The 27,354-nt window shown below is 55.5% G+C and overlaps 1 protein-coding gene across 4 annotated transcripts; it reads left to right on the top strand.

Annotated features, from left to right (window-relative positions):
• The first annotated feature begins 1 nt into the window (after position 1).
• PTPA (protein phosphatase 2 phosphatase activator) lies at positions 2-27,211 on the top strand. Of its 4 annotated transcripts, none has more exons than XM_032634153.1 (10): positions 2-320; positions 4,734-4,831; positions 7,271-7,357; positions 11,366-11,491; positions 13,648-13,765; positions 15,653-15,752; positions 16,682-16,806; positions 17,662-17,762; positions 21,981-22,088; positions 25,804-27,211. In XM_032634153.1, the coding sequence occupies exons 1-10, from the start codon at positions 290-292 to the stop codon at positions 25,879-25,881; spliced, it is 972 nt and encodes a 323-aa protein (XP_032490044.1). In that variant the 5' UTR covers positions 2-289; the 3' UTR covers positions 25,882-27,211. The 4 variants fall into 4 exon arrangements, with proteins under 4 accessions (XP_032490044.1, XP_032490048.1, XP_032490045.1 ...); XM_032634154.1 differs by lacking the exon at positions 2-320 and adding an exon at positions 600-1,002; XM_032634155.1 differs by lacking the exon at positions 2-320 and adding an exon at positions 4,552-4,599.
• The last annotated feature ends 143 nt before the right edge of the window (positions 27,212-27,354 follow it).

Raw genomic sequence — 27,354 nt, 5'->3', positions numbered from 1 at the left:
TGCGCATGCTCTCCGGCGCCCCGCACCAACATGTCCACCGCCTCCGGGTGAGCGCGGCCGCCGCGAGTCGGCCGTTGCTGGGCATGCTCCCTGAGTGCCCCGCACTAATATGGCGGGCGTCCTCTCTGGGGTGACTATAATTCTCGGTTTTCGGCTCTAGCCGGCCGGTGCTCATTTCTCTTCGGAAACCTCTGAGCGCGTGGTGGGGCCGGGAAAAGGCAGGGTGGGTGCGGGGGTGAAAGGTGAGAGGGGACTGCAGGCGTCCAGGCCGGCCCCCGGCGGCAGAAAGATGGCTGAGGGCGAGCGGCGGTCGCAGCCAGGTAGGGCGGAGGGGCCGCGGTGGAGTGGGGGGTCGGGGGCGGTGCCAGGCGTGGGGGCGGGGACGGGGTGGGGTGTGTGGGGTGCGGTGTGTGGGTTGCTCAGCGAAGGGGAGGAGGGTCGGGAGGTGGAGGAGCTCGAGGGGCCAACGCTCTTGGCCCCCGAGGGAGAAGTGCTGGGGGATCTGGAGGGAGGGTAGGATCCCGGGACTGCAAAAGGGCGATGGGTGGGGCGTAACGCCAGGACTTGGGGAGCCTGAGTTGCCCGAGGGTCGGGCGAGCAGCCCCGTGGCCCGAAGGGGAGGCCTTTTCCACACCTGGGCTGCTCCTCCTAAAGTCAGCTCTTGACCTGGCGGGGAAGCAGGCGGGGATGGCGGCTGCTGTCTTCATTAGACTCTGCACTGGGGCTGGGGGCTGGTGCTCCGTGGGGCCTGCCTCGACCCCTCGGCCCTGACTCCCCCTCATCACCTGCTCTCTTTTCCCCTTGGAGACCGGGCTCCGGAGTTTCAGTGGCTAAGAAGTTATCGAGGGAAACTGCCCTTGGTCCTCTAAACCACTGATTTAAAAACGCTGGTTGTGCAAAGAGACGACTTTCTTTCTGGCATCACCATCTGTAACTTTTATTTACACTGTGCATCTCAAATAACTGGGATGGAGGTGCGAGGGAAAGGATCCTCTTAGACCGGTAACGTGGGGAAATGGAAGGGTGTTTGCTGACCCCTCCCCCGTCCCCTCCCTTGAGTCAAGAAGGACTTTTAAAATTCTGTCAAAGGTGCAAATAGGTTGGCTAAACAGCTATTTCAAAACAGCTAATGTTTTGAAACGATTCACTGTTCCTTCTACCTTGTCTCCCCTTTTATGACCTCTGGAAGGTCTCAGGAGGGAGAAACTTTGAAGATCAAAAGAGGCATCCCCTCCACTCCCTACCCCGTCACAAAAAAACAACAACAACAGCAAAAAAAAAAAAAACCCCAAAGAGCTGGGTATGGTCTGTTAAGGCATTTGAAACCTGACATTTATTTTGTTTGGTACAAAACTTCTGTGCATGTGCCCTTAGGAGTTCCGGTAATGACATCAGGATATATAAGACAACCAGAATTATCAGTGAGATGAATGTGTCTGTGAAGATGGGCGGTGGGAGGTGTGGGGGGAGAACCTGTGCACTGAGACCGAGGAAGGCTCAGGGAGGTTATCTATGGCTGAGAAGATTCGGGTTCCCAGGAGGTGTTCCTTCTTTGAAGTTTGAAACAAGGGATGTTTAGGAGCAGTGGAAAGAACTGCTTAACTCAGACAGTGTAGTGATGAAAACCTTGGATTCTGGAGTTACATAGACCTGGCTCTACCTGGCACGCTGCGGCCTCTGTGACCCTGTTTTCTTATCTCTCAAAATGGGGCTACTGTAGCTTCCTCACCGAGCTGGTAGCGTGTGTTCCGTCGATGGTGTGGGCAAATCATGGGGCGTGGGGGTAATCAGTAAATCTGGATTGCTGTTATCCTTTTCAAAGATGGTACAGGTTAAAACATGTAGACAGGTTCCCAAGTCGTAGGTGATAACATATTATACCCTGTGGGATTTTTTAGGAACACCTCTAAAACTGTGGAGGTTTCCATCTTATACTGAGGGTTGGTTGTAGGGGATCCAGCTGTCCCATGGCACCTTTGTCAGAGGCGGAATAATCTGAGGCTAGAGAGGCTGTGGGTCTGACCTCGCTGATCACAGTCTCGAGTTTGAAGTCTTGTCTTTTTGATTTGGGATTGCATGTTCTGGCGAATTGTGTGTGTGTGTGTGTGTGTGTGTGTGTGTGTGTGTTTCATCAGTGATTGGTCGCAAAACTTCCGAGTAGCCTTTCCTCTGGGAACAGGGCCCAGCCCTGTGAAATAACGTGGGGAAGGCTAGTCCCTTTCAGGGAACAGTTCTTGCAAATTTAGAAAAGGGCTCTGTTCCCAAAGATCATTTGCAAATGGATAATTTGGAATGTAGAACACATTTTCCCATAAAAACAATGCGGTTAGGTCACCAGCCTGACCTACAAAGCTTTTAATTTAGCATCTTACTTGAAGTAGCGATTTATTAATAGGATGGTTGTCAATTGAAGGTTCTGGGAACAGGACTTGCAGAACAGGTGAGAGGAGGAAGAGAGTTTCCGGTCTGGTTTTTGGGGCCCTGGGTTGAATTTGAATTAGGCAGAGGTTTGCCTTGGTCTTATCCCAGATTCTCTGTCTCCTTAGGTCTCCAGGTCTCCTGGCACTTTTCCTTTCCTCAGGGCCTCTCGAGGCAGGCTCTAGTCCCCCAAAGGTCATATGTTCTAGAACCTACTTAGGTCTTTGTTCCCTTTTCTCCATGCAGCTGATGTGAGCTAGGTTTTAGGAGGACAGCAATGGAACAGATTTATACTACATTGTGAGTGACTGATAGTCCTTTACACTTCTTGGGGAGTTTTCATTTTCATTTATTTACTTTTTTAAAATAAATTTAGTTTTAAAAAATTTTATTTATTTTTGGTTACGTTGGGTCTTCGTTGCTGCGCACGGGCTTTCTCTAGTTGCGGCAAGCGGGGGCTACTCTTTGTTGTGGTGCATGGGCTTCTCATTGCGGTGGCTTCTCTTTGTTGTGGAGCACGGACTCTAGGCACGTGGGCTCAGTAGTTGTGGCTCACGGGTGCTAGAGCGCAGGCTCAGTAGTTGTGGCACATGGGCTTAGTTGCTCCGTGGCATGTGGGATCTTCCCGGACCAGGGCTTGAACCCGTGTCCCCTGCACTGGCAGGCAGATCCTTAACCCCAGCGCCACCAGGGAAGCCCTATTTATTTTTTTAAAAGTTATTTTTATTTTTTGAGAGTTTTCATTTTTAAAGGAAGGGGCTTACTAATCTGACAAATCTCCAAGAGTAGATTCAGGCCCACAACTCCCAACCTGTAACCTTTGGGACTAGGTGTATTTTGGAATTCAGAGTTTTTCAGATTTCAGAAAGCAGTGTCCCATTATCAAACAAAAAGATTTATGCAGCAAAACATACATTTCAGCTAAATGGGATACACAAACTACCCTGTATTTTCCTTTCCCTCAGCTTCTGAAAATACAGAAACTCTATTTAAAATAGTTTATTTCTGACCACAAAAGTACTACAATGTCAGTTTTTAATAGTAATATGTAGGACTTCCCTGGTGGTGCAGTGGTTGAGAGTCCACCTGCCGATGCAGGGGACACAGGTTTGTGCCCCGGTCCGGGAAGATCCCACATGCCGCGGAGCGGCTGGGCCGGTGAGCCATGGCCGCTGAGCCTGCGCATCCGGAGCCTGTGCTCCGCAACGGGAGAGGCGGCAGTAGTGAGGGGCCCGCGTACCGCAAAAAAAAAAAAAAAAAAAGCTTAGAAAGTATATAAATCCTACCTCCTAGAGATGACAGCTATTAACTTTGGTGTTTAATCCTTTAGATTTTTCCAATGCATAAGCTAATAGGTATATGTGTTATTTATATTAGTATGTAAAGTTTTCGTTTACAAAAATAAGATTATATTGTATGTAATATACTGCAGTTTTGTTTCTTCATTTATTAATATTTAGGCTGTTTTTCTCATGTCAGTAATTTAGATTTTGTTCTTTTCAAAAGCTAGGAAGATTTCCATCATACGGGCATATCATTATTAATCCATCACCTTATTGATTGATATTTGGGTTGTTTCTAATTTTTTTCGATGCAGTAAGCACTTTTATATACATCTTTGTCTATTTCTGTGGGCACATCTGTAGGGTTGATGCCTCCTGTTGGCTCAGTGGGTGTAGAATGCAGTTTTTACTTCAAAAGACAGCGCTGAGTTGCCCCCTCAGCAGATTCTACCATTTAAGACTCCCACCAACAGTGCAGGAGAGTTCCTGTTTCCCCTTCCCCAATCAGTGCCAGATGTTTTTAATCTGCCAACCTGATTTAGAAAAGCAGTCTCATCTAATTTACATCTCTTTGCTTATTCGGGATGTTGGTAATTTTTTTCAAATGTATCTTGGCCTTTTTTTTTTCCCCTTCTTCTTTGAGTTGCCTGTTTATGTCTAAAAGGCCAACTTGGCTTTATTCTTCTAACCTTTCTGCCTGCTTGGGAAGCAGGAGGAGAGGGCATGGCAGATCCACTGGACGTATCAATTGTTGAGGGGGTTGCCAGGATTGCCCAGCTCCTCGCAGAGTGAGGAAAGGCAGGAAGCCAGTGGGTTTGGCTTAACAAGCCAATACTTTATCCTGGGAGTACGTGTCTGGTTTATGCTAGGGCTTGCGCGTTGGAGTCTTGGTTTAAAAGTGTGTGTGTGTGTGTGTGTGTGTGTGTGTGTGTGTGGGGTGTGGTGTGTGTGTGTGTGTGTGTGTGTGTGTGTGTGTGTGTTGGGAGGGAAGGATTCTATTTATCTGATTGCTTTTTCATTTTCTTTGTCAAGATTCTTCGGAGGATATCCCTCCAGCCACTCAGAACTTCATCATTCCAAAAAAAGAGATCCACACTGTTCCAGACATGGGCAAATGGAAGCGTTCTCAGGTACCAATGGTGTCTGTACTGTAGGGTCAGAACTGGATGAGAAACTTGGGCTTTTTCAAAGACAGTGGTTTTCTAGGCCTGAGTGGGGCTGTGAGCTCCTGACCCTTCTTGCTTTTGGAGCCAGAGCTGTTTAGAAGCTATGGAAAGAGGTGACAGGGGAGCTGGCTGTCTCTTCCCCCTCAGGGGCAGCACTCAGTTTAGTGGGAAGGTCTCTGGGGGCTGGGGTGAGGCTAACCATGGAGAGTTCTGCTCCAGATTCTTGTAAGCCATCACCCCTTGGGTGTTACTGTATTGGCTGAACATCCTACATGATGGAGTGGGTCACCCTGATGCTTGGTTGCAAGTGATAGCAAGTCTGGGAGCCAGTGTATCACAGGGAGAGGAGGTTACCACATGGAAACCTAGGGCAGGGAAGTGGCTGAGTCTAAAACACCAGGGAACTGGGATCCCAGTTTTCTGTGCTTCTCAGTCTTCATGGTAGGCAGAAGACAACAGCTTGTACCTTCCCGGCTTCTGGTACAGGCTGTGGAAAGACTGGGACTAAGAAAAAGAAAGCCAATTTCAAGTTCTCAGGGAAGGCCTTGAGTCCAGCTCCATCCAGTTGCCTACACCTGGTCTGGGCAGCTGGAGTGGGGAGTGTCACCTGTGTAGAAGGGTGGCCCAGGGTCCTGGCAAGCTTGGCAGGTTCTCTGTGAGGAGTCTGCTGTGCTTACGCTGAGCCCGAGTCCTCGCAGCCTTGTTGGGGCCGGGGTCGTGCTAGCCTGTCTGGCTCCTCTTTCACAAGCCTGCCCTTTAAATATCTGGAGATGGCTATCGTGTCTTCTCTGAGTTGTTTTCTCCCCCAGGTCTTCACCGGGATAAACGCCTTAGTTCTTTAGCTGCTCAAAGGATGTGGTTTCCAGTCCTTTCATCGTCTTGGTTGTTCTGCCTCAGGGTTTCTCAAGCTCAGCACTGTTGACGCTTGGGGCAGATAATCCTTTGCTGTAGGGGGCTGTCCTGTGCACTGTAGCATGTTTAGTAACAGCCCTGGCCGCTACCCACTCAATGCCAGTAGCAGCCTTCCTCCCAGTTATCACAACCAAGAATGTCTCCAGACATGTTGGAAGTCTCCTGGGAGCCGTCTCGCCCAGGTTGAGAGCCACCACTTTTCTCTTCCCTGAACCTGCAGGATTGTCTGAATCCAAACGTGGCTTTAGTTCCTTGCTTTCCCCTAGATGTTTTCCAAAGAACATTGGGTGTTTATGATGCGCCAGGTGCTTTAGCTGATTTAACCCTCACAAAAACCCTGGGACTCTGAGGTCATCTCCATTTTGAAATTGAGAAAACTGAGGCCAGGAGGTGAAGACATTTAGACATCTAGCAAGGCACAGTTAGTGGTCGAGATGAGAGTCCAAAGAGTTATGTCTCCAGGTTGCCTGGCTCTGGAGCCCCATGGGTTGAGCTGCTGTGCTCTAGGCTGTAGGTGGGCAGCCTAATCTGGCCCGCTGCCTGTTTTTTTTTTTTTTTTTAGTTTCTTTTTATTTTGGCTGCACTGGGTCTTAGTTGCGGCATGCATGAGGGATCTAGTTCACCCTCAACGAAGACCAGGGATCGAACCCGCGTCCCCTGCATTGCAAGGCAGATTCTTAACCACTGGACCGCCAGGGAAGCCCCCCCCCCCCCCGACATCCTTAAGTGTTGGATAAAGAGGAAGCAAGAAAGTGAGAGGCAAAAGGGATGCAGAAGAAACAAGGCCACACAGAAGTTGCTTGCTGCCAGGAGCTGCCTCTACAGGGGCCTGCACCTCAGTGCTTTCTTAGGCCTCTGCTGGCTGTAACCTGCAGCCCCGTGGGGAAGAGGTTGCCCAGTTGGAAGCTGGGGATGGGTGTGCTGGGAGACCTGGCTATGGGCAGAAAGCAGCTTCATCTCCTGGGAGCAGGGCATCTGCAATGCAGGTACGCAGCCTGGCCTGCCTGGTGGGGGAAACATCTGGAAAGTTACCAGGGGATGGACCCTTGGTGGTATAGTATAACGGTGGTATACTCGCCGCTCTACTTTGGAGTTTGGCTGGCTGGGTCCTAGCTCCACGTCTAATGACATCTTGGTCTTAGGAGTCACTTCCCCTGAAGCCTTGGTTTCCTCATCTGTAAAATGGGGACAATGATAGTGTCTACCTTGTGCGGTTGTTGTATAAAGAAACTGCTGGCAGCCATGGTGAGTGCACAGTAGACTCTGGTTGGAGGTCCAGGTGTCACTGTGGTCATTGGCCTGCCAGTGGTTTTGGATGGAGGATCAGGGTTGGGTGCTTGGCATTATCTTTCTGCTGCTCCTGCTGTCGGGGTGGGAGCCGGGGGCAGCTTGGAGCTCTTTGGTAACTGGGTGGAGCTGGGGGCTGTCAAGGGTGTAGAGGGTGGGGCTCTGACACCCTTCTCCACGTCCCACCCCCACTCTGTTTGGCAGGCTTACGCTGACTACATCGGATTCATCCTCACCCTCAACGAAGGTGTGAAGGGGAAGAAGCTGAGCTTCGAGTACAGAGTCTCCGAGGTAGGCAAAGGCAGGAGCCTGCCAGGCCGGGTCTTTCCAAAAATAGCTGCCAAGAGCCCACAGTGGGCCCAGTGCAGAAACTAAGATCGCCCAGACACACGTGCCGCTGACATTTTAGTGTCTGCATTTCTAATTAAAAAAAAAATCTGTGCATAGATGTGTATTTATAAAATTGAGATCAAGGTATATAAGCTGCTTTATAGCCTGCATTTTTGTTTTGTTTCGTTTTGTTGTTCTTTTGTTTGGGGCTGCACCGTGTGGCTTGTGGGATCTTAGTTCCCCGACCAAGGACTGAACCTGGGCCCCAGTATTGGAAGCGTGGAGTCCTAACCACTGGACCACCAGGGAACTCCCTAGCCTGCATTTTTGTCAACTGGTGTCTGTATGTAACTTTTTAAATTAAAAATGATCACAAAAGAGGTAAAGATGCTCACTGAAGGGATTACTGTTAGGGGGGACTTCCCTGGCGGTCCAGTGGTTGGGACTCCACCTGCTAGCGCACGGAGTGTGGGTTCAGTCCCTGGTCGGGGAGCTCAGATCCCACATGCCTCGCGGCCAAAAATCCAAAACATAAAACGAAACAATATTGTGACAAATACAATAAAGACTTAAAAAAAAAAAAAGGTCCACATCAAAAAAATCTTAAAAAAAAAAAGAGATTACTGCTAGAAACCTGTATAACACGAACAAAAACGCTGGCCATGCCCTGTATTCCGCCCCGTGACGTGCTCCCAAGGGCAGCCTGCTGCTCGCAGCGAGGGGACTGTCGCCCAGACCTGCCCCGGGGGCTCCTCTGCCCCCTGAGCCATGCCCTCGCTGGTTTAAACAGTCCCCCACTTAGACTTTGAGGTTATTTCCCTAAACATTGCTGCTCTGAACACCCTCGCACATAGACCTGTGGGCGTTCTTTCCTAAGGATTCATTCCGAGAGGTGGAAATGCTGAGTTGCAGGGCGTACACTGCTTGGTGCTCTTTGGCTGTGTTTCAAAGACCGGCTTGTTTGTAGAGGGAGGGTGAGAGCTGTGGGGAGGCTGATAGGCACGGGCAAGCTCTCGGCCCTTGCTGGATGCCATCCCAGCCCCGGTGCCAGGCCTCCAGCGGCCTCCTGTGTTCCTGTCCCAGGCAGCCCAGAGCCCCCTTGAGCTTTATCTTATCTCAGACCCCAGGCCCGAGCAGCCTCTCAGTGCCTTGTCCACCCAGCTCTCTAGCTGTAGCTTTGGTCTGTCGGGTAAGGCCTGGCCCTGCCCTGGCCCAGTCCGTCCACCTTTGGCAAGGCTGGCATAGCCCTCATGCTCCTGGACCCTAGCTGGCTGCTGGGAGGCCAAGGTCCTGTTCTGTCACTGCGGGGAGAGGGGAGGGGGGGAGGGAGAGGGGGGGAGGGCGGAGTGGCCTGGGGGCGGCTTCCAGACCACCCACAGCAAGGGGAACCGGCGAGGCGATGTATGAGATCGTCTAGACCCTTGTTTAGAATGCGCTCCTTCCTTCTGATATTATGTCTGTCCTATTCTTTGGGGGTTAAAATGTTTTATTTTTGTAAAATAAAGGTGATAGTAGATAGGAGGCTTATGTTTTGTTGTTGTTCCGTTTGATTTTTTTAAACGAGGGCAGAATTTAAATTTGGCAAGTAAGATTTTGGAGAAAATTTTACTGGTCCATGAAATCTGAAAAGGAAGCTTTGGTCCAAGGAGGAGGAGGGTGGCTCAAATTATTCTTCATGCTTCCTAGGGGCTTCAGCCCACAGCTCCCTCCCCTCCAACCCTCTCCTCCCAACAAGGCAAACAACAGAGGCAGCCCCTGCCTTCAAAAACCCTCTCCAGAAAGAGAAGCTATAGGAGACTTTTAATTATTCATTGGCCCAGCTGAGCTAGCAGCTGGGGCCTGGCCCCCCGCTGGCTTCAAGCACCTTCTTTATATCCCCTTCAGTGCCTCACCGAGAAGACAGTTCTCTGGGGAATCTGTTCTGGTGCTTCTGGGGCCAGGATTACTGCACCAACCCTTATAAGTCCCAGCTGCTGCATGGGGTTAGGTTTGCTCTGTCCTTATCAGCTCTTCCTGGCGACCTGGTTCTTCACAAAGCCAGGCTCTGGCAGAGCGTTTGGTCACATTTCAGCAACGCAGCTCTTTGTCACCCTGGCCCTTGGCCACAGCCAGGTATAAAGGGAACTTTCTCCTCTTACAGATAACTTTCCTCTTCTCCCAGGCCCCAAGTGTAGGGAAAGGGGAGGTGAGGGAGGGCAGCATCAGGGCCACTGTCACGTTGCTATTTGTGTGGACTGCACGGACTGCAGTGTGGTTTGTGCCTCCCGGTGCGGGGGGCACGGGCTACCACGTACCCCGTTAGCTCAAGGCCGCCTTTTCCCTCCCCACAAATACACACTCAGCTCTCGGGACCATTTCTCTGCAGAGTCTCCGCAGTGGCAGACCTGACCGTGCCTCGCCCTCTGTGCCTTTGCCCCTTTTCCCGTGGGCACCTCTTGCTAGTTCCTAGCCCCGCCAGGAGCGCCTGGAGGTGTCTCCTTATACCATTTGTACCCGGCAGACACAGGCGAGATCTGCTTCTGGGCAAGGCCCCTCCTCCCGGCCCACCTGTCCCCTGTGTCGTGTGCTCCCCGAGCCTTTCGTTACCTTTGTCCTGGCCCATTTCTGCGAGCTACATCTGGAAGGGGCACTTCTGGAGCTGCCCTCACAGACCTTTGTTTTAGATAGATAGCATCACCTGATGTCCTCGGTGAGTAACATTTGGTGTGCTAACGCTGCCTGGCCTGTCACACGGATTCCACTCCTTAGTCCCTGCCCTCTGTAGGAGCGATAGAGGTGAGAGATGAGAGATGGGTCTCAGACACTGCTGGCCGTACAAAGCGTTACCCACGTTCGCACCTCTGACCCAGCATTTCTGCACAGGGTATTGTTCATGGAGTGAACAATTGGGAGTAACCCAAACATTTAACAGTGAGGGATTTGGTAAGTAAATCACAGTACATTGGTACAGTGAAATATTATTCACTTGTTAGAGGCTTTTGCAAAATTGCGAAATTATGTTTCCTTGTTGCTGTGGAACGAGGGTCATGAGGAAACTGATCAGGCTACGAAGTGGCGTGTGCCCTGTGACGCCTGTTTCAGCGTCTGTGTGTGGATGTGTACCATCACCCTGTACCAGGCACTGTGCTTCCTGGATTGTCACTTAGTCCTTGTGACGGCCCTTGGAGTCATTTTCCATCATGCCCATTTTTGAGATGAGGAAACAGGCTCAGAGAGTTAAAGTCACTTGGTCAAGGTCTTGCGGCAACCAAATGGTGTTTTAGCTGTGATTTGAAGGCAGGTCCAGCTGCCTTCAAAATTCTCACCATGATAAACAATGGAAAACACTATTAAAAAGATGCAATAGAAGAGTACGTTAAAATGTTAATAGAGGTTCCCCCGTTATCTGAAAGTACAGCGTTTCTATGAAACCTTTTGTAAACCAAAGTAGTGTAAAGTGAAAATCCTCTTTAGATTTCTTTCGGGTAGCAAAAACAGCTACTAATGTAGGTCTCCCGTAAAACTAAAGCGGCGAAAAGTGAACTTTCGAAAAGCGGGGTATACCTGTGGTGTTGCTTTCTGGGTGGCAGGATTATTGGTCATTTTTGTTTTCTTCCTTTTTACATATCTGTTTTCAGTGCTGAGCAGGTATCGTGTTCTAGACGGAAGACACCAATAAAATGTAGTAAAGCAGGTCAGGGCCGCAGCTTGTGCTCATGTGGCAGCTCCCCCGGGTGAGCTGTGAAACCGGGTGCGGAAGCCACGCTGGTCCTTCAGCCTAGTGCCGGGCCCTTTCTGTGAGGCTCACTGTGTTCACCTGTCCCCTCCTTCATGCTCAGGGTGGTGGGAAGAAAGGGGGACAGCAGGGAGACGCCAGCAGTGCCAGGCCTCGCGGCCACTGTCCAGCAGCAGTTGGGACTTCTTCCCTCTGTGGCTCTAGCCTGGGGACACTAGTCTTCATGGCTTGGCCCCCTCTACTTGCCTCCACAGGCCATTGAGAAGCTGGTCGCTCTCCTTAACACGCTGGACAGGTGGATTGATGAGACTCCTCCCGTGGACCAGCCCTCTCGATTTGGGAACAAGGCCTACAGGACCTGGTATGCCAAACTTGACGAGGTGAGGCTGCTGCAGGACAGGCTTGGGGGCTGGGCTGGGGAGAGAGCTGTCAGATATCAGAATCACTGGGGAGTTTGTTAAAATGGCAGTTCCGTTTCTCAAAGTACAAATGCGTTTACCCTCTCCCGCAGCCCTCCTCCAGGAATCACCACTGTGGATGCGCAGTCCTCTGCACAGGGCTGTTTATTAGGTGATCGTAGCAACGGATTGAAACGTCCCACGTGTCCATCTGCAGTTTATTATCCGTTAAATAAATTGGAAAGTCAACCCAGGGAGTACCATGCAGCTCTGAGAGAGAATAGGGAGGCCGACTAGGGAACTCGGGAAGGGACCGCAACTTCCAGTGGTCCCTCGGCATCTGTGGGGGATTGGTTCCGGCACCCCCTGCGGATGCTCAAGTCCCTTGTATAAAATGGCGAGGTTCGGTCAGCCCTCTGTATCCATGGGTTCTCCATCTATGGATACAAAGGGCCGACTGTACTGTTAGGTTAGAGGGGAGCTGGGGTGTTATGCACACGGCAAGCTGCCTTTTGGTAAGAAAGAGGGGAAACAAAAAAGGTATGTTTGTATTGCTGTTTGCACTGGAACGATATGTAAGAGGCAAATAAGGCTGTGGTTTCTTTTTTTGAGGATGGGGGAGGGGGTGGACGGGAAAGGGTGAAGTAAGACTTCTCAATGCATCCCTTTTATAATGTATTTATTTTTGAGTCATGCAAAGGTAATACCTGTTAGAAGCAAACAAAAAATAAACATGAAGGATAGCCACCCCTGGGAGTCCAGATTCTCACCAGGTCTCCAGGAGATTCTCATGCCAGGTGATTTTTGGGTTTTTTTGTTTCTTTGTTATTTGGCCACGCCACGTGGCATATGGGATTTTAGTCCCCCCAACAGGGATTGAACCCTGCGCCCCCTGCGTTGGAAGCTCAGAGTCTTAACGACTGGACCACCAGGGAAGTCCCTCATGCCAGGTGTTTATAGACTGAACTTAGAGAAACTTGCATCCTAGTTTCTTTGGCCTAGTGTTTTCACATGGAACAGAGGGGAGTCCCAAGGACCCAGCAAAACACCGTCCTTCCGTAAGAGTGGCCTGGGGCTGCTTCTGGTCTCTAAGATGGCACGTGGGCGTATTTTTTTTTTTATTAAGTTATAACTTAAAGAAAGCTGACAAGCCATAGCTGTCAATCATGTACAGCTTGATTGATCTTTTTTTTAAAATAAATTTATTTTTATTTATTTATTTTTGGCTGCATTGGGTCTTCGTTGCTGTGTGCCTGCCCTCCCTAGTTGTGGCAGGCGGGGGTTGCTCAGCAGTTGTGGCGCAGGGGCCGAGCCGCTCCGCAGCATGTGGGATCCTCCTGGGCCAGGGCCCGAACCCACATCCCCCGCATTGGCAGGCAGAGTCTCAACCACTGGGCCACCGGGGAAGTCCCCTTGATAGATCTTAACATGTTTTTACCCTTGCATCCGTCCATGTCAAGCCATGGAAAATTCCCGCACTTCAGCAGGGCCTTGGTGCCCCTTCCTAGTTGATATCCCCCAGACGCTTCTGACAGCTGTCCTGTAGCTCGATCTTGCCTGTGTTTGAACTTCACGTAAATGTCTGGCTTCTTTTGCTCAACATTGTGTGACTCCCCTGTGCTGGGCGGAGCAGTGGGTCTTCTTCATTGCTACGCAGCATTCCAGGGTAAGGCCATAGCACAAGTTATCCCTTCTGCCGTTGCCGGACGGTTCGGTTGTGGGTTGTTTCCACGTTTCGGCTGCTATAAATAATGCTGCCGTGAACGTCCTTGCATACGTCTCTGGTGGACGTCGGGCACAAACTCCCTCGCTGGGAGTATGAAGAAAGAGGACATCTCTGGAGGTGTCAGTGAGTTACTAGGTGGGAAAGTCGAATGGCTTCTTTGTAGATCCCTCCTGTCTTGCCCCCAGAACCGTGTCCCCTGGAGGGAGGGTCAGCAGATGAAGAGCCACCCCAGGGTGGTCTCCGTTGTGTGAAAAGACATGCTCTCCCTCCTCTTCCTTCTGTGGGCAGTCAGAGCAGGGAGCCAGGACTGCTCGCTGTGGCAGCCAGGCTCCAGCCAAGATGCTGCCTCTGGGCACCTGGCCACCGAGATGCTGCCTAATCTGCCACCACTTTGTGTCTCTTATGTTATCAGGAAGCAGAAAACTTGGTGGCCACGGTGGTCCCCACCCATCTGGCAGCTGCTGTGCCCGAGGTGGCTGTTTACCTAAAGGAGTCAGTCGGGAACTCCACGCGCATCGACTACGGCACAGGTACCCGTTACCGTGGGCGGCGCCTGCTTGGCTTCGCAGTGGCCCTTTCTCGGGTTGCCTGCTCTTTGCTCTGGGTTGTGTTGGTGGGGTGAGGGAGCCAGCTGGGGTGCAGCGCGGCGGGTGCAGCGCGGCAGGTGCAGGGACGCCTGCTGCTCTGGCTTGGTCCACCAGGGGGAGCCGGTGCCACATGCATGGTGGTGTAAGCGCAGAGCTGACTTCTGTTGCTTGTGAAGAGGGCCTCGCTGTGCGCTCATCGTCATCCCCAAACTGATAATTTGTTGAGCACTTAGCGTATCCCGAGACAACCGCTTACGGAATCCTTGAGAACTGAAAGACCCTGGTAGCCTCTGGCAGCGCTGTGGAGCATTGCTGTTAGCCACTCGGTGCCCTTCAGAGGGAGCGCTGTGGGCATCTTAACAGGGAAGGGGGGGTGTCCTCTATCTAGGTCAGGCGTGGCTGAGGAGGGTCGCTGCTTTGATAGGCCCGCCTTTCTTTTCCTTTCCACGCTGAAGCAGGCGAATGCAAGAGCTACTGCTCTCTCGGGCCCTTCCCTTGCCTCTGGAGGAGCCCCGGCCCCAGGGGCAGGCCTGGAGAAGGGCCCCCTTGGACCTGGGTCATGGGAAAGTTCTGTCATCTGCTCCCCTGATGCTGAGGAACAGGCTTATTATCGAGTGAGACTTTTAGGGGCGGCGCTTTGACTGAGACCAGCCGACCAGGAAGACATGGAGGTGGGGAGTGGCCAGGTCAGCAGGGGCTGGGTTTTTCCTCCACTCTCAGATGCTCTTAGCTGTGCAAGGGTGATGACTACCCCTGTGTGATGGTGGCCTGGACTCTGGCTGGTCATGATCAAAAACTGTGCAGGTGAAAGGAACAGCTCATTAGCTTTCCAGGCCCTTGCAGGGACCCTTCTTCTGCAGAAATAGGACAGGAAGCCACTGAAATATTCTCTCCTCCCCTCCCTCCAAATATGTTTATTATGACACCATGAACCATGGGATTCGGCCCAGAGTCCCGCCGGCGGTTTCTGTAGCGCTGACCATTTCTATTTGACGTGACTGGGAAGGAAGGGGGGTGCCCTTTGACCCTGCAGTGTGGCCATGCTTCGAAGCCTTCAGTGGCTCCTACTGCTCTTAGGATAAAGTCTGAACCTTTTTCCTGTGGCTGTAAATGCCTGTCTGATCTCCAGCCTCATTGCATTACACTTTCTCCCTTGTTCTCTCTGCTTTAGCCAGACTGGCCTTCCTAGGGTTCTTCAAACATATCACGGTTGTTGTTGTTGTTTTGGGGGGGCCTCAGGGCCTTTCCATGTGCTGTTTCTCCTGGCTAGCGTGCCCTTCTTGCTTCCCTCACGCCCTGTGCCTTGCCAGCTCTTACTCATCTTTCAAATTAAATGTTATTTCTGAAGGGAAGCCTTCCTGAACCCTAATGTCAGGATCCCCCTGTGATATCCTCCAATTATTACCCTATCCTTCTCCTTCAGAGGTGGGTTCATAGAAGTGATTGTATATTTAATATCTGTCATCCTGATAGGTCATAAACTATCAAACAAGGGCCTCTGTCCCTCTAGTGCCTGACATGGGCGGTGGTGGCCACCTGCAGTAGGTGCTGCATAAGTAGGGCAGGACTGATGGGTGAGTTAAACCTCCAGAATGAGATGCGAATGCCTACTGAAGCCCCACCAGCCCGGGCCTTTTTAGGAGTAGGATTATAGGACTAGTGGTTCTTAAAAGGACCTAGTTCTTTCTGGGTGGGGAAGAGGCCCCGTCACCTCCATGTTCACCTCCGTCCTTAGAGGGGAAGTTAGCAGTGATTTGGACTCTGGTGAGGCCAAGAACAGTCCCACGCCTTCTGGAAGACTGTCAACCTCGGCTGTGTTTTCTCCCCCAGGACATGAAGCTGCCTTTGCTGCTTTCCTCTGCTGTCTCTGCAAGATAGGGGTGCTGCGAGTAGACGACCAAATAGCCATTGTCTTCAAGGTGTTCAATCGGTGAGTGAGCCCGGCGGGAGGGGCGGCGGCCGGGGGAGGAGCAGCCGGGTCTCCTTCCTCCTTGTTACCATCAGACTGGGGACGGGGTGCTAGAGGGGGCTCCTGAGGGGCCGTGGCTTCTCTTGTCCTGTCCTAATCAAGCTGTGTCTGTGAACAGGGTGTCCAGGACTCCTCCTTCTGACAGGTTCAAGTTCAAGTAAAAATAAGCGAAGGGAATGTTACGTAACGACCGCTAATGCTTCTGTGGCATTTCTCGCGTTCTGTGGCATTTCTCGCGTAGTGGTAACTTGTAGGCGCTTTACACACAGCTCTTTTTATTCTCACGAAGACGCTCATTTCCATTTTATAGATGAGGAAACTGAGGCATAGAGAAATCGGGTCCTTTCACTGAGGTCACAGCCAGCTGAACCCAAGCAGTCAGGCTCTGACCTGCTCCCCTCACCACCCAGACCACCTCCCGGCACGTGGGTGTGTCTCCGTCACCAGGGGGCGCTGACACATCTGTTCAGGGCCCCACTCTGGTGCTGCTGATGCTGCAGCTCCAGGGGCGGTTCCCGAAGGGATCTAGGGGATGATCTCCTTGGACTCCCATCAGCTTTCCTATGGGCAACCCGAAGCAAGAGGAGCTGCGGCTCCCGCCCAGGCTCTCAAGTTGTCAGGAGGTGATGGCACTAACCCCCTTTCCCAGTTGGTGTTTTGCCCCTTTCGTGGGCCAAAAGGAGGCTGAGTGTGAGGGAAGAAAATGAAGTTCCATAATTTTGAGTGTATCAGCCGATGCGTAACACAGGCATGCAGGTTTTCATTGAAAAGGAGATCTGTTACACTCTTAGGTGGTTATTTCCGGCCTCCTTTGCTCCCATTGGCCAAAGAGTTGAGACTGTCTTTCTGCTTTTTGTCACCTCCCCTCCCTTCCCTGCCCTCCTGTGCAGGTACCTTGAGGTTATGCGGAAGCTCCAGAAGACGTACAGGATGGAGCCGGCCGGCAGCCAGGGCGTGTGGGGCCTGGATGACTTCCAGTTTCTGCCCTTCATCTGGGGCAGTTCGCAGCTGATAGGTACTGAGGTCCCCTGGCCCTCCTCCCTCCCCTCCTGCCCAGGGTGCACAGTGACAGCTTGGAAAGCAGGCATTAGACCGGCTATTGACGGAGGCTGCTCGCTGCCGACCTTCTGCTGCAGCTGGCGTGGCAGGCTGGGGAGGCTGAGGCAGATAATGGAAAGCGACACGGGCTGGGGCGAGGGCGCCTGGCGCGTGACGGACTGGTGTGAAATGCGCCCCGGCTCCTGGCGGCAGCTGCGGGGTTTTTTGTTGAAAATGAGGGGTTCTTTTGACTCAGTGACCAGCACCATCCGCTGTTATCATCGAGCCGTGCACGGGGGGCGCCCATCGAGGAGCTGCTGCTCGCTCCGGGCCCGCTCTGGGGGTCCCTCCCACTTTCCCACGGGCGAGCCAGAGTGGGAGAAGGGTCCACGTCTGTTTCCACGTAGGATTAACTGCCTACGGAGTAATCTTAATAAACGACCCTTTGTTGAGTACTTCCCTGCGCCAGGCACTGCTCTCTGCTTCAGGCAAGCACCCTGGGGAGGCTCTTTGCCGGCAAACCGCTGCCCAGCACTCACCCGTGCAGGCACCGTGCCAGGTGCTTCACGGTGCTCCTGACGTTCAGGTGGCACTCCACAGCCCCACTGCACGGGTGAGGCAACTGGGTGGCATGGCTGGAAAGCAGCAGGGCCGGAGCTTATTACACTAGAGTACAGACCTGCACAGGGCCATCGATTGCTCCAGCGAGATCAGGCGTTGAGGGCGGTGGGCAGGACTGCAGCCGTGGGGTGGGTGCAGATGGCACGGGGCTGCGGTGCCCCGCCGGCGCGAACGCCTGGTTCTAAACCCCGGGGCTCTTTGCTGTTTCCAGACCACCCGTGTCTGGAGCCCAGGCACTTTGTCGATGAGAAGGCCGTGAACGAGAGCCACAAGGACTACATGTTCCTGGAGTGCGTCCTGTTTATCACCGAGGTGAGCGGAAGGGCTGAGGGAGGGGCCCGCGGCAGCCTCCGGGCCAAAAGGGGCTGAGGCTGGTGGCTTTGGACACAGGAGCCGGAGCTGCCATCTGAAGATGGCAGGGCCAAGCCCTGAAGTGGGTTGTTGAAAAGGAAGCCCAGCCAGGCCTCTCTGAAAGGTTAAGCCACCTTCTGACTGTCCAGGCTCTCTTCCTCTAAATCAGTACTCTGGGGTTTCTACTGGAGCCGACAGATTAAGACCTGGTCATTAGGTGGACTTGGTGACCGACGCAGCAGGTCTGAAGGGTGGGGGCCACAGGGTCTGCAGAGCTGTGTGCGTGTGGGACGAAGCCATTGCAAGAGTTGGAGAGACTGGAGTGGAAGGCGGGACAGATCCCTGCTGAAGGGACACGGCTTTGCTGGACCTGGGCCAAGGGAGGTGCTGGAAGCACAAGTGACAGGCCTGGACCCCCAGCCCACCCAGCGGGGGTCGTTTAACTGGGTGTCGTTGTCCTGCTAAAGTAGGGCCTCCCGCCAGTGCGGCCTTGGACCGCTTCCTCAGGGTCACCTGGGGAGCTCGTGAAAATGCGCGTTCTTGGGCCCCACCTCAGCTTTCTGAATCAGAATCTTGGGGGATGAGCGCTAGGAACCTGAATGTAAACACATATGCCAGGTGATCAGGCATGAAAGTTGGGGACCCACTGCGCTCGGGCCTCTCTTTCAGGAGGTGTGGGGACCTTTCATCCTCCCTGCCTGGTACCCACCCCACAGGCTCCCAAAGGGCACCCTGGCTCTGCCACCTGGAGAGGGTCTCGCCCCCGTTCTCCTTCCTGACACCCGCAGGCGTTCCTGCTGGCCCAGTGATGTCCCTCGCACACCCGTGGGCGCCCCTGCCGGTGCGGGCTTCTCTCTTGGCCGCCCGTTCTGAGCCCCCTGAAGAGGGGGAGACGCCTGGCCAAGCAGCCAGAGCTCGACTCTCCTGGTCAGCAGTCGGCTCAGGCCTGCGCCCAACTGCAGAGGCCAGAGGGGAATGCCACGTTTTTCCAAGTCAGCAAATGAAGGCCGTCCTGACGGCTGGGCGGCCACCACTCGATTCTCAGAGATCTGCTGCTTTCAGCACTGCAGGCAGCCCAAGGTCGGAAGGACTCCAGGGCAGCCTGGCTCGCTGCCTTGAGAGCCAGTCACATGCTGCTCTCTCCAGAGTAGCATGGGAGGGTGTGCGGAGCTGGGGAGACCCCAGGAGGAGCTAGGTGAGGAGAAGGGGTGGCCTCGCCCGCTCCTGGGGGTAAGAGGCTAAGCTGTTCCGGCTGGCCAAGCCCCTGGGTCCCTGTCAGTAACTAACAAGGAGGAACGCCAGGCTGGGCCTCAGGGAGTATGGGAATTGACTCCAGCTTAAAACTTTGTTTCCTTGTTTGTTTGTTCGATTACGCTGGTGTGAAAACCCCAAAGCTTTGCTCAAGTCTGGGACCCAGGTCCTCTGCTAGAGGGAATCCTACGGTGGCCACTAGGTGGCACTAAAGACACATTGAACTCGGAGGTTCTGGTAACAGTTGAGGGAGAGGCGAGAACTGGCAGGAGGCCGGCAGGCCCTGGAGTTCCTCGGTGGTTCCACACGCTCTCTGCGAGGCCTGGTTTTCGCCTGGGGCCTCGGTGCTTGGGCCTGGTGGTGGACGTTGGCCGCTAGCAGGGGACGTGCCCCAGAGCCGAGTGACCGGCAAGAGCCCCTCTCACCCACTCGGCCAGCCTAGAGCAGGCTGGCGCAGCTCCTGACTGTGGCACACATTGTGCTAGTTCTCCGGAGTCTGGGCTCACCACCCGGACCAGGGTTTTCGCAGCCCCCAGTTGGTGGTGAGGGAGGCCCGAGGCCTGACGCTGGGACGTGGGGACCCGGCGGCCTGCGTGGAGCTCTGTGTGCTGTGGTCAGGAAGGGGGCAGTGTTGCCTCTGGAGACCCCAGGGATCACTAGAGCTGGTGCAGCTAGGGGATTTAACAAACAAGAAGTTGGAAATGAGACCGTGCTTTTCCTCCCGCCGGGACCAGCCTGCGACCTGCCCCGGTGTCCCTGAGCGTCCCTGATGAGGGACCTCACCTTGCAGGGCTCCTGCCGCCTCAGGAAATGCAGCCCTGGCGCCTTTAAGAGCCCAGGGCAGGCAGGAAAAGAATTTCAGTTTCAATCTGGCTTCTAAATTTGGAGTTTTGGGAAGGGAGGGATCAGATTTCAGCTGGAAGGGAAGGAGCTGACAGGAAGGCGCTGTGCAGAGCCTCCCCCCACCCCACCCCCCTCAGTTACTGACAGAGGAACCATTTACAAAAGGCCGATTCTCTTGGGAGTGGAGAGGCAGGAACGCAGCGTCTGTGAGTAATTTCCTGCTCAATATGGCTGCTCTGACTCATGCGATCCCCCTGGGGTCACTGCGGGCCTGCAGCTCGCTCGCTCCTTCTCGCTCCTTCTCTTCTCCCTTTGTGGCTGGAATGAGCGAATGTTTTTTGTCTTCTTGACCCCATTCCCTTTCCCCCCTTATCTGCTTTCCTTTCCAGAGTTGCAGAGGCTCCTTCTGAAGGACCTAAGGAGACCTTGGGACCCTGAAGGCTGGGGGTGGGGGTGGGGGCAGCCCCTCTAAATAGCATCTCTGGCCTTTCCATGGAGGCGGCCCGGGCCACTGGGGCTCCGGAGCTCGGGCTTCCCCCCGGCTCTGCCAGCGGGCCAGAGAGGCCTTTTGGGTCCCCCACCCCGTGCCCCTAGCCGGGGAGGCTGGCCCACAGGCAGAACCCCTGGTTTCCCCACGTCCCTGGGCCAGCCTTGGCCACGGAGCCCTCGCTGAGCAGACCCCTGGAGCTGCGGCTGTGACAGAGCCAGCAGGGTGCCTCCTGGGTGGTTCGCTCACGGGACCTAGTCCAGAGTGAAACTGGTTCCCCAGCTCCAGTGATTCCTGAGCTTCTCAGGGCCTGGAAGTATGCAGGAGAGGGCTGGAGCCTAGCGCTCCTCCCGTGGGGCCCAGAGCCTGGGGAAGGGGCGGGGCGAGGGGAGAGCGGGATGGAGCCTGACAGAGTGGGACTTTGGGAACAAAGCACCCTGAAGGCCAAGCCCCTGCAGGCTGGGGGCTCCTGGCTGCCTTCCTGGAGGAGGGAGCCTTACAGAGAGGAGGGGAAAGATTCTGGGTGAAGGGACTGGCCCGGGAGAAGCCCTGTGGGGACCATGGGCCATGGCCTCACTGCTCGAACCCCGGGGGTTGAGACAGGCTTTGGGGGGACTTGGGCCAGGGGAGGGAGATGGCAAGGGTAGAATGGCATCTTTTTCGACGTAGATCTTACAGTTTTGTAAGAGTTGCCTTGCTGCAGGAGTGAGAGGCCTGCGAGCATGGGTCACCAGGCGAGTCCACAGCTGAAGGGTGGGGGGTTTGTGTTCCTGGGACCTCATGCTTATGGTGCCCAGTATGGAGACCCATCCCTCCTCTCTGGAACAGCTCTCCACCAGCCCCGCCTCTACACACAGCCTCTTCTGGAACCTTCCACCTACTCAAGGTCCAAGTCTGCTTTCTTGCCAGCTCAGCCTCTTTGCTTTTGAAACTCTTTCTTCTGAAACCTGGGGCTCCGGGTGCTGAGCCCGTTCCCCCAGCATCATCAGTGTTGCTTATCAGCCCGGGAGGGGACTGTGTGGCGGGGGATTGTGACCTGCTTGTTAACAAATACAGACACGCTGGCCTCGTGCTGCTCACGGGGTGCACTCAGGTACACGAGCTCTTCCTGGTCTCAGCGCGGTGGTTTCTGATACCAGGGGGGCTCCACTGGGCTTGCCGCAGAATTTCTTCCAAGAGGAGGGACTGGGAACAGAGCCGTCGCTGCCGTTGCCCTCCCTTCCCCACTCCCCTGCCAGGTCAGGCTGGCTTTCTAAACAGACAGACCTTCCTCCCCCATCTGTTGCAGGTACCCTGTGGCTCATGTCTGCCCCCTCTTTTCCTTCTCCTTCTGCCTGCCATGCAGAGGGCAGTCAGATGCCTGGGTTTGGTCTGGGCCCTCCCCCAAACCGACCCCTCCCTCAGCTCTTCCAGCCCTGCCTGTGGCAGGCCAAGAGGGACCCTGTCCTGGCACTTGTGTGTGTGTCCACATATATGTACGGGCCTGCAACTTGCGCGTGTGTGTACGTGTGTATGCTCCCACAACCTTGCTGCAGGGGAGCAGGGGGTGGGCTCCTGGGCGACCCATCTCTCCAGCTTGTGGACTCTTTTTTTTCCAGATGAAAACAGGCCCCTTTGCAGAGCACTCCAACCAGCTGTGGAACATCAGTGCCGTCCCCTCCTGGTCCAAAGTGAACCAGGGTCTCATCCGCATGTATAAGGCCGAGGTGAGTGGGGACTGGCCTGCACGCTTGGTCCTGGGCTGCATCTCCCTCGTCCCCACCCCGCTGTTTTGTTCTGAATCCAGCTCTGAGTTGCCGGCCAGCCCCTCTGACGCTTGAGGCCTCAGAATCTCTTGTCTGTGGGATGGGCAGTCAGAAAAGCACTGGACTGAGGCCCAGCTCTGCCCTGTGACTGAGCCAAGGCCCCGCTGCTCGGGGGTCTCTGTTCCCACTTGTCAAATGACTGGAGGCCCTTCTCAGCTCTGTCTCCTGTGGGGACACGAAAATGAAAACAGGCCTGGGAAAGGGTTTTATCCTTTGGAGGCATCATCCGAAGTGATGTCCCTCCAGCTTCGGTGGGTCTGATGGCTGGGCAGGTGGGAGGCCGGGAGCTGGCATTTTTAATGACCACTTGAGGTGGTCCTCGCTGCTCTCCAGTCAGAGAGGCAGGGAGAGGTCTGGATTTCCAGAGCTCCCCGCGCTGGGAGGCGGCTGCCCCCTCTCCTGCCCTTCTCTGCTCGCCTCTTTGGCACCCTTTTCCCAGCCAAGGAGGTGGCTTCTTTTCTGGCAAGTAGGGAGGAGACATTTCTTCCCACCCCATGCTTTCCTCTGGCTCCTTGCACATCTTATGCAGGCCAATCCTGGAACTGCTTGACCTTGGCCAGGGGAGGGCCTGGGCGTGAAGTCCCTCACCTGGAGGAGTGGGTCCCAGAGTCCCCTCTTTTCACCCTCAGGCTGGTGGTCTCAGGTGTTGCCCTGCAGGTGCGCCTCTCTTGACCCTTGGTCATCCCTCTCCTGGGGACGGGGGGTTCTTCGGGTGGCCTCCTTACACCCAGAGCTCACTCAGACCCATCAATGGAGGCAGGGGAGCAGGGAGGGCAGGCTGTAGGGGGCTGGGTGCGTTTGGTAGTACCAGCGCTTCCAGTGGGCCTGGATCCCTCTGCATGGCCCTGAAGGGGTTAAAGGCTCTGGAGCTGACCGGGCCTGGCCTTCTCTCTCCCTTCCGCCCCCTCCGCCTCTGGTCCCCTTCCTCTGGACTTCACATCCTGTGTTTAGGTTCCAGCCCACATACCTCTCTAATCTGAGAGGAGCCTTTGCTGGGGCTGTGCAGGCTCCTTCCGGCCGCAGCCCGGCCCTCCATGCTGGCCCTCCTGCTGGGGAGCACCCGGGGTCCTGCCCTTTATGTGTTCTGTTGTTCTTGACACCCCTGCCCGCCCCAGTCCCACAGTGGGGGCTGAGGGGGACTCCCTGCTGGCCACGCCCCCCCCCCCCCCAAGGCAGGACTCTTTGGTGGTGTTCCTGCTTGGGATCTTAAATGCCGTCCTTTCTGCAGGCTCTTACTTGAGTGACTAAACTTAGCTTGACCTGGGCCCCTAAGGGCGGAGGAGACCCTGCCTCCCTTCCCTACCTGCCCTGTCCAAAGGCAAAAGAACTCTGGCTGACAGGTTGAGGGAGGAGCAGATTAAGATTAGAGGTGGTGATGGGGCCACACAGACGAAACAGTCCGTGGTATAACAGTTGTCAGTATCTCTCTGGATGTTGAAGCCAAGGAGGTCAGCCACTGAAAAGTGCCCGCAGCTCAGGACCAGATGAGGGAGCACGAGCAGATAACCCAGCGCCCTTCCTGAGACCCGGAAATTCCAGCCCTGGGCGCACGCAGCCTGCCGGGCGCTGCGTGGCGGCCACACGGCTTTGTAGGACAGCGCGGGAACTCACTGACTTTAGTTTTAGGACACCGAGCCTCTGTGACATGCCACACTCGTTTGTAAGTTGCTAGCGGGTTGCCCTTACTCTTTGGTCCCTGTGAGTCATGTGGTCACATGCTCTTTGCTCGGAGGAAAGCAAGGAAAGGACTTGCTTTTCCAGACCAGTTCTTGGTCCTTGCGGAAGACCTTTGAGGCTCACCATTCTTGAAGTCCAGATGGGCGTTAGCAAAGGCCAGAGCCCCTGGCCAGAGATGGCTGCTGGAGGGGAGCGGGTCCTCTGAGCTGCCATAGAGGCCTGACCGGGCCTGGTGTCAGGATCTGGGACCAGCTGTCTGCATCTCCGAACTGCCTGTCAGTTCAGCCTTTCTGAACTGAAGAGCCAGATGCTTTCTGGGACCCTTGTGGGGGGTGGGGTCTGTTTTTCCTGAGGGCTATCACCGTGCTGGGGCTCCCTTCTGAAGGGCCTGTCAGGACCTGGGGAGCCCCTTCTCCCCCTGAGTCGCCGGGACCTGGGAGGGCCGCCAGCTGGAAGGTCTACTCATGGGCAGGCAGAAGCTGTTGCTCTGCCCAGGACACGGGGAGCGCAGGGGCACCGGTCACTGGAGAAAGACCTGGCCAGAGGCTCCCTCTGCTGTGACCCTGGAGCCCCCGACTTCCTTTGCCCCAAGCAGCCTTTTGCCTTTAGCCCAGCTCCTCGCCCCCTGCCCTGCCCCAGGCTTTGGGGAAGCTTGTTCTGGGTCCCTGAGGGAGGAGTGGAGAGAACCTCTGCCCCTGCGCCCTCCCCCTAAGCCTCTTGCCTTCACAGTTTCTCAGGCCTGAAAGCTAGAAGCAGGTTGACCTTTGACCCTTTCTGGAATTCCAGGACCCTGGGGGGGCCCCCCTTTGACAAACTCCCACCACTTCCTCCATGACGTAAGCACAATGGCAGCTGCTTTTTCTGGATCTGCTGCTCTTCCCTCCCCCCACCGCCGACCCCCAGCTGCCTGCTCCCCACTTTCTGTGCCCCAGGCCCAGGAGCCTGGCTGTGGCCTGGAGCTCTGCTCCCACACAGACAGAGCTTGGTTCCCCATCCTTCCACCGTAGATTTCCCTTCCTTCAGGCCTTGTGGCCCACCCCCTACTCTGACACGCATGTGTGTGCGCACACACACACACACACACACACACACACACACACACACACACGGGCGGGGGGCTGGGAGCCCGGGGCGCGTCACCTTCCCGGTGCTGTGCGGTGTGGGCCTGGGCTCCGGCTGCCTGTGGGCCAGGCCAGCTTCTTGGTCGGTCCTGCTGCTCTCTGTCTCCCCTCCTCTGCCAGAGCCCTGGGGCCAAGGCCCTGGCTGGGCTGGGTTCAGGGAGCAGCGCCATCCCCCGCTCAGCCATGCCCCTGCTCATCGCTCCTCTTGTGCTCTGCAGGGCTGCTGGGAATTGCCCTGGGGGTGGGGAGGCTGTCCGCTGCTTCTTATCGTCTCACTCGGAAGTGCCGAGATGCCTTTTTCAGTCTAGAGAACTGAACATTGGGAAAATGGGCCTTGGACCCTTCTCGGGCTTGGGTCCCAGTATCCCCACACCTCTTTTCCAGGGCTGGGAGAACCCCCATGAGCTGGAGGGTTCTTTTCACCTCTGGTCCCCAACTTGTCCCTCTGGGCCAAGTGATGTCACCGCTGCCTCTCTTCTTGGCCGCCGCCTTGTGGGGTTAGGCTGCCTTCTCTCCCTCCCCCCTCCCTCGGTCCCTCTCACTCACTCTCATTCTCACTATTTGGTGGACCTGACCTGATTGTCGTGGAGTACGGGGTCTTTGGATGGGAGGGGGTGATCAGGAATGGGTTGGAAGCTCTGCCCTTCGCCAAAGGCCTGGCTGCTTCCTGAGCCCTGGGTGGGCACCTGCTGGAGCTGCGCTGCTCCGGGCCTCCGGAGTCGTCCAGGGGTCCCTCGGAGGCGGCCCGAGAGGCCAAGCAGGCCGGCAGGGGTGCAGTGCGGCCCTCACCTCTCCTGTCTGCTCCCTCCTCCTTGCAGTGCCTGGAGAAGTTCCCGGTGATCCAGCACTTCAAGTTCGGGAGCCTGCTGCCCATCCACCCGGTCACGTCGTGCTAGTGCCTGCCCTCCCCCACCCCACCCCCTCCCTGTGTTCTTTCTGTTTGATGAGAGGCTGTTTACTGGGGTGGGTGGTGAGCGTGGGCTCGAGGGAGGTTCAGGGCATAAGGCTGAACGACCCAAGTTGGGAGAAGTGACCAAAGTGTGGCCAGTTTCCTGACTTGCCCTGTGGCGGACAGGCAAGGGGAGAGGGGCGGGTGCAGGGTCCCTGGGCCCCCTCTCCTCTCTGTTCAGTCCCATTTGAGAGCAGGCTGTTCCGGGCCACTGTGGGGAGGGAGATATGTGCAGTTGCCCTTGCTTTCCCTTGCCAGGTTGTCTTTCTAGGGGTTGGAGCAGTTGTTCCCCACGCCGTGGGTCAATTTCCCGAGCCCTGTTTGGGTGGGTGTCTGGGTGTCCTGAGGGCTGGACGCTGAGGCTGGCGGCCAGCCCGGGGGCGGGGGGGGGGGAGGGAGAAGCCTTGGCTGTTCTGGCCGGTGACCCTCCCAGCTCGTCCTCACGCCTGCCCGCTGGGCCCGTGGGCACCTGTGTCCAGTGCCTCATCCTTGCTTTTCTGCTCTTTGGCTCTTGCTTCAAGGGTGGCCTCTGGAGGGCGCCGGCAGGGCTAGCTCACTGGCGGATTGGGTGAGGCCTGCCTTTCCAGAGCTCTCCCTGGCTGGGAGGGGGTGGCAGAAGCTCTGAAGGAAGGGGGGTGGACTCGGGGCCAGTGTGGCCACGGAGAACCTGGGCTCACCCTCATGCCCCTCGCTGCTGCTGCTTCCCTCTAGCTGGGCGGTGGGTGAGTGTGCCGCAGGAGGGCTCCGAAAACAGCAGCCCACTCCCTTCGCCCTCCCACCGCCCCAGCCTCTGCCTGCTGGAGTTCCAGAATGGGCTCCGACGACCAGCAGGGGCTGGGCCGGGCAGGCCCACCTGGGGGGTGAGGGGGTGCTGGGAGCAGCAGGCCAGTTCCAGAATGTTCTTCTGCGGGGGGGCTGCTCCCAGGCCTGGGTCTCGCAGACTCTTCCCTGCCCAAGCCCAGGTTGACCCGTCTCCACTGCCCCCTCCCCGTATCTGGGTCCACACAGCCTTTGGGAAGGGGGAGCACCCGAGAAGCACAATTCAGGGGCTTGGCCTTCAGGTCTAGGCCGACGTCCTGGGCAGAGGCTGGGACACGAGCTGCAAGAGTCACAGAAATAGTTTTCCTAGGAAAGGCTCAGTCCCTCCCTCCCTCCCTCCGTCCCTCCCTCCCAGGGTCCAGACCGCAGCTTCCTGGCCCCTCCTTCCCTGTGCCCCCTGAGCCCCAGCCCTTGGCGCCTTCATTGCTCTTCAGATTAAAGCCTCTCTTTACACCTGTCACCTGTGTGAGGTGTGTCTTTTCATGCTACATGAGTGTTCCTTCTCCACGGGACAGTTTGTCCCCCATCAAGTCCCCTTCCCTTGGGCCACGGAATCTGGGGCTTGAGCTGGTCCAGCTGGGTTCTGGGTTGCCTAGGCGGT

This window comes from Phocoena sinus, chromosome 6, assembly GCF_008692025.1.
Source record: "Phocoena sinus isolate mPhoSin1 chromosome 6, mPhoSin1.pri, whole genome shotgun sequence".
Taxonomy (NCBI): Eukaryota; Metazoa; Chordata; class Mammalia; order Artiodactyla; family Phocoenidae; genus Phocoena; species Phocoena sinus.
This window is presented reverse-complemented; position numbering and strand designations above follow the sequence as displayed.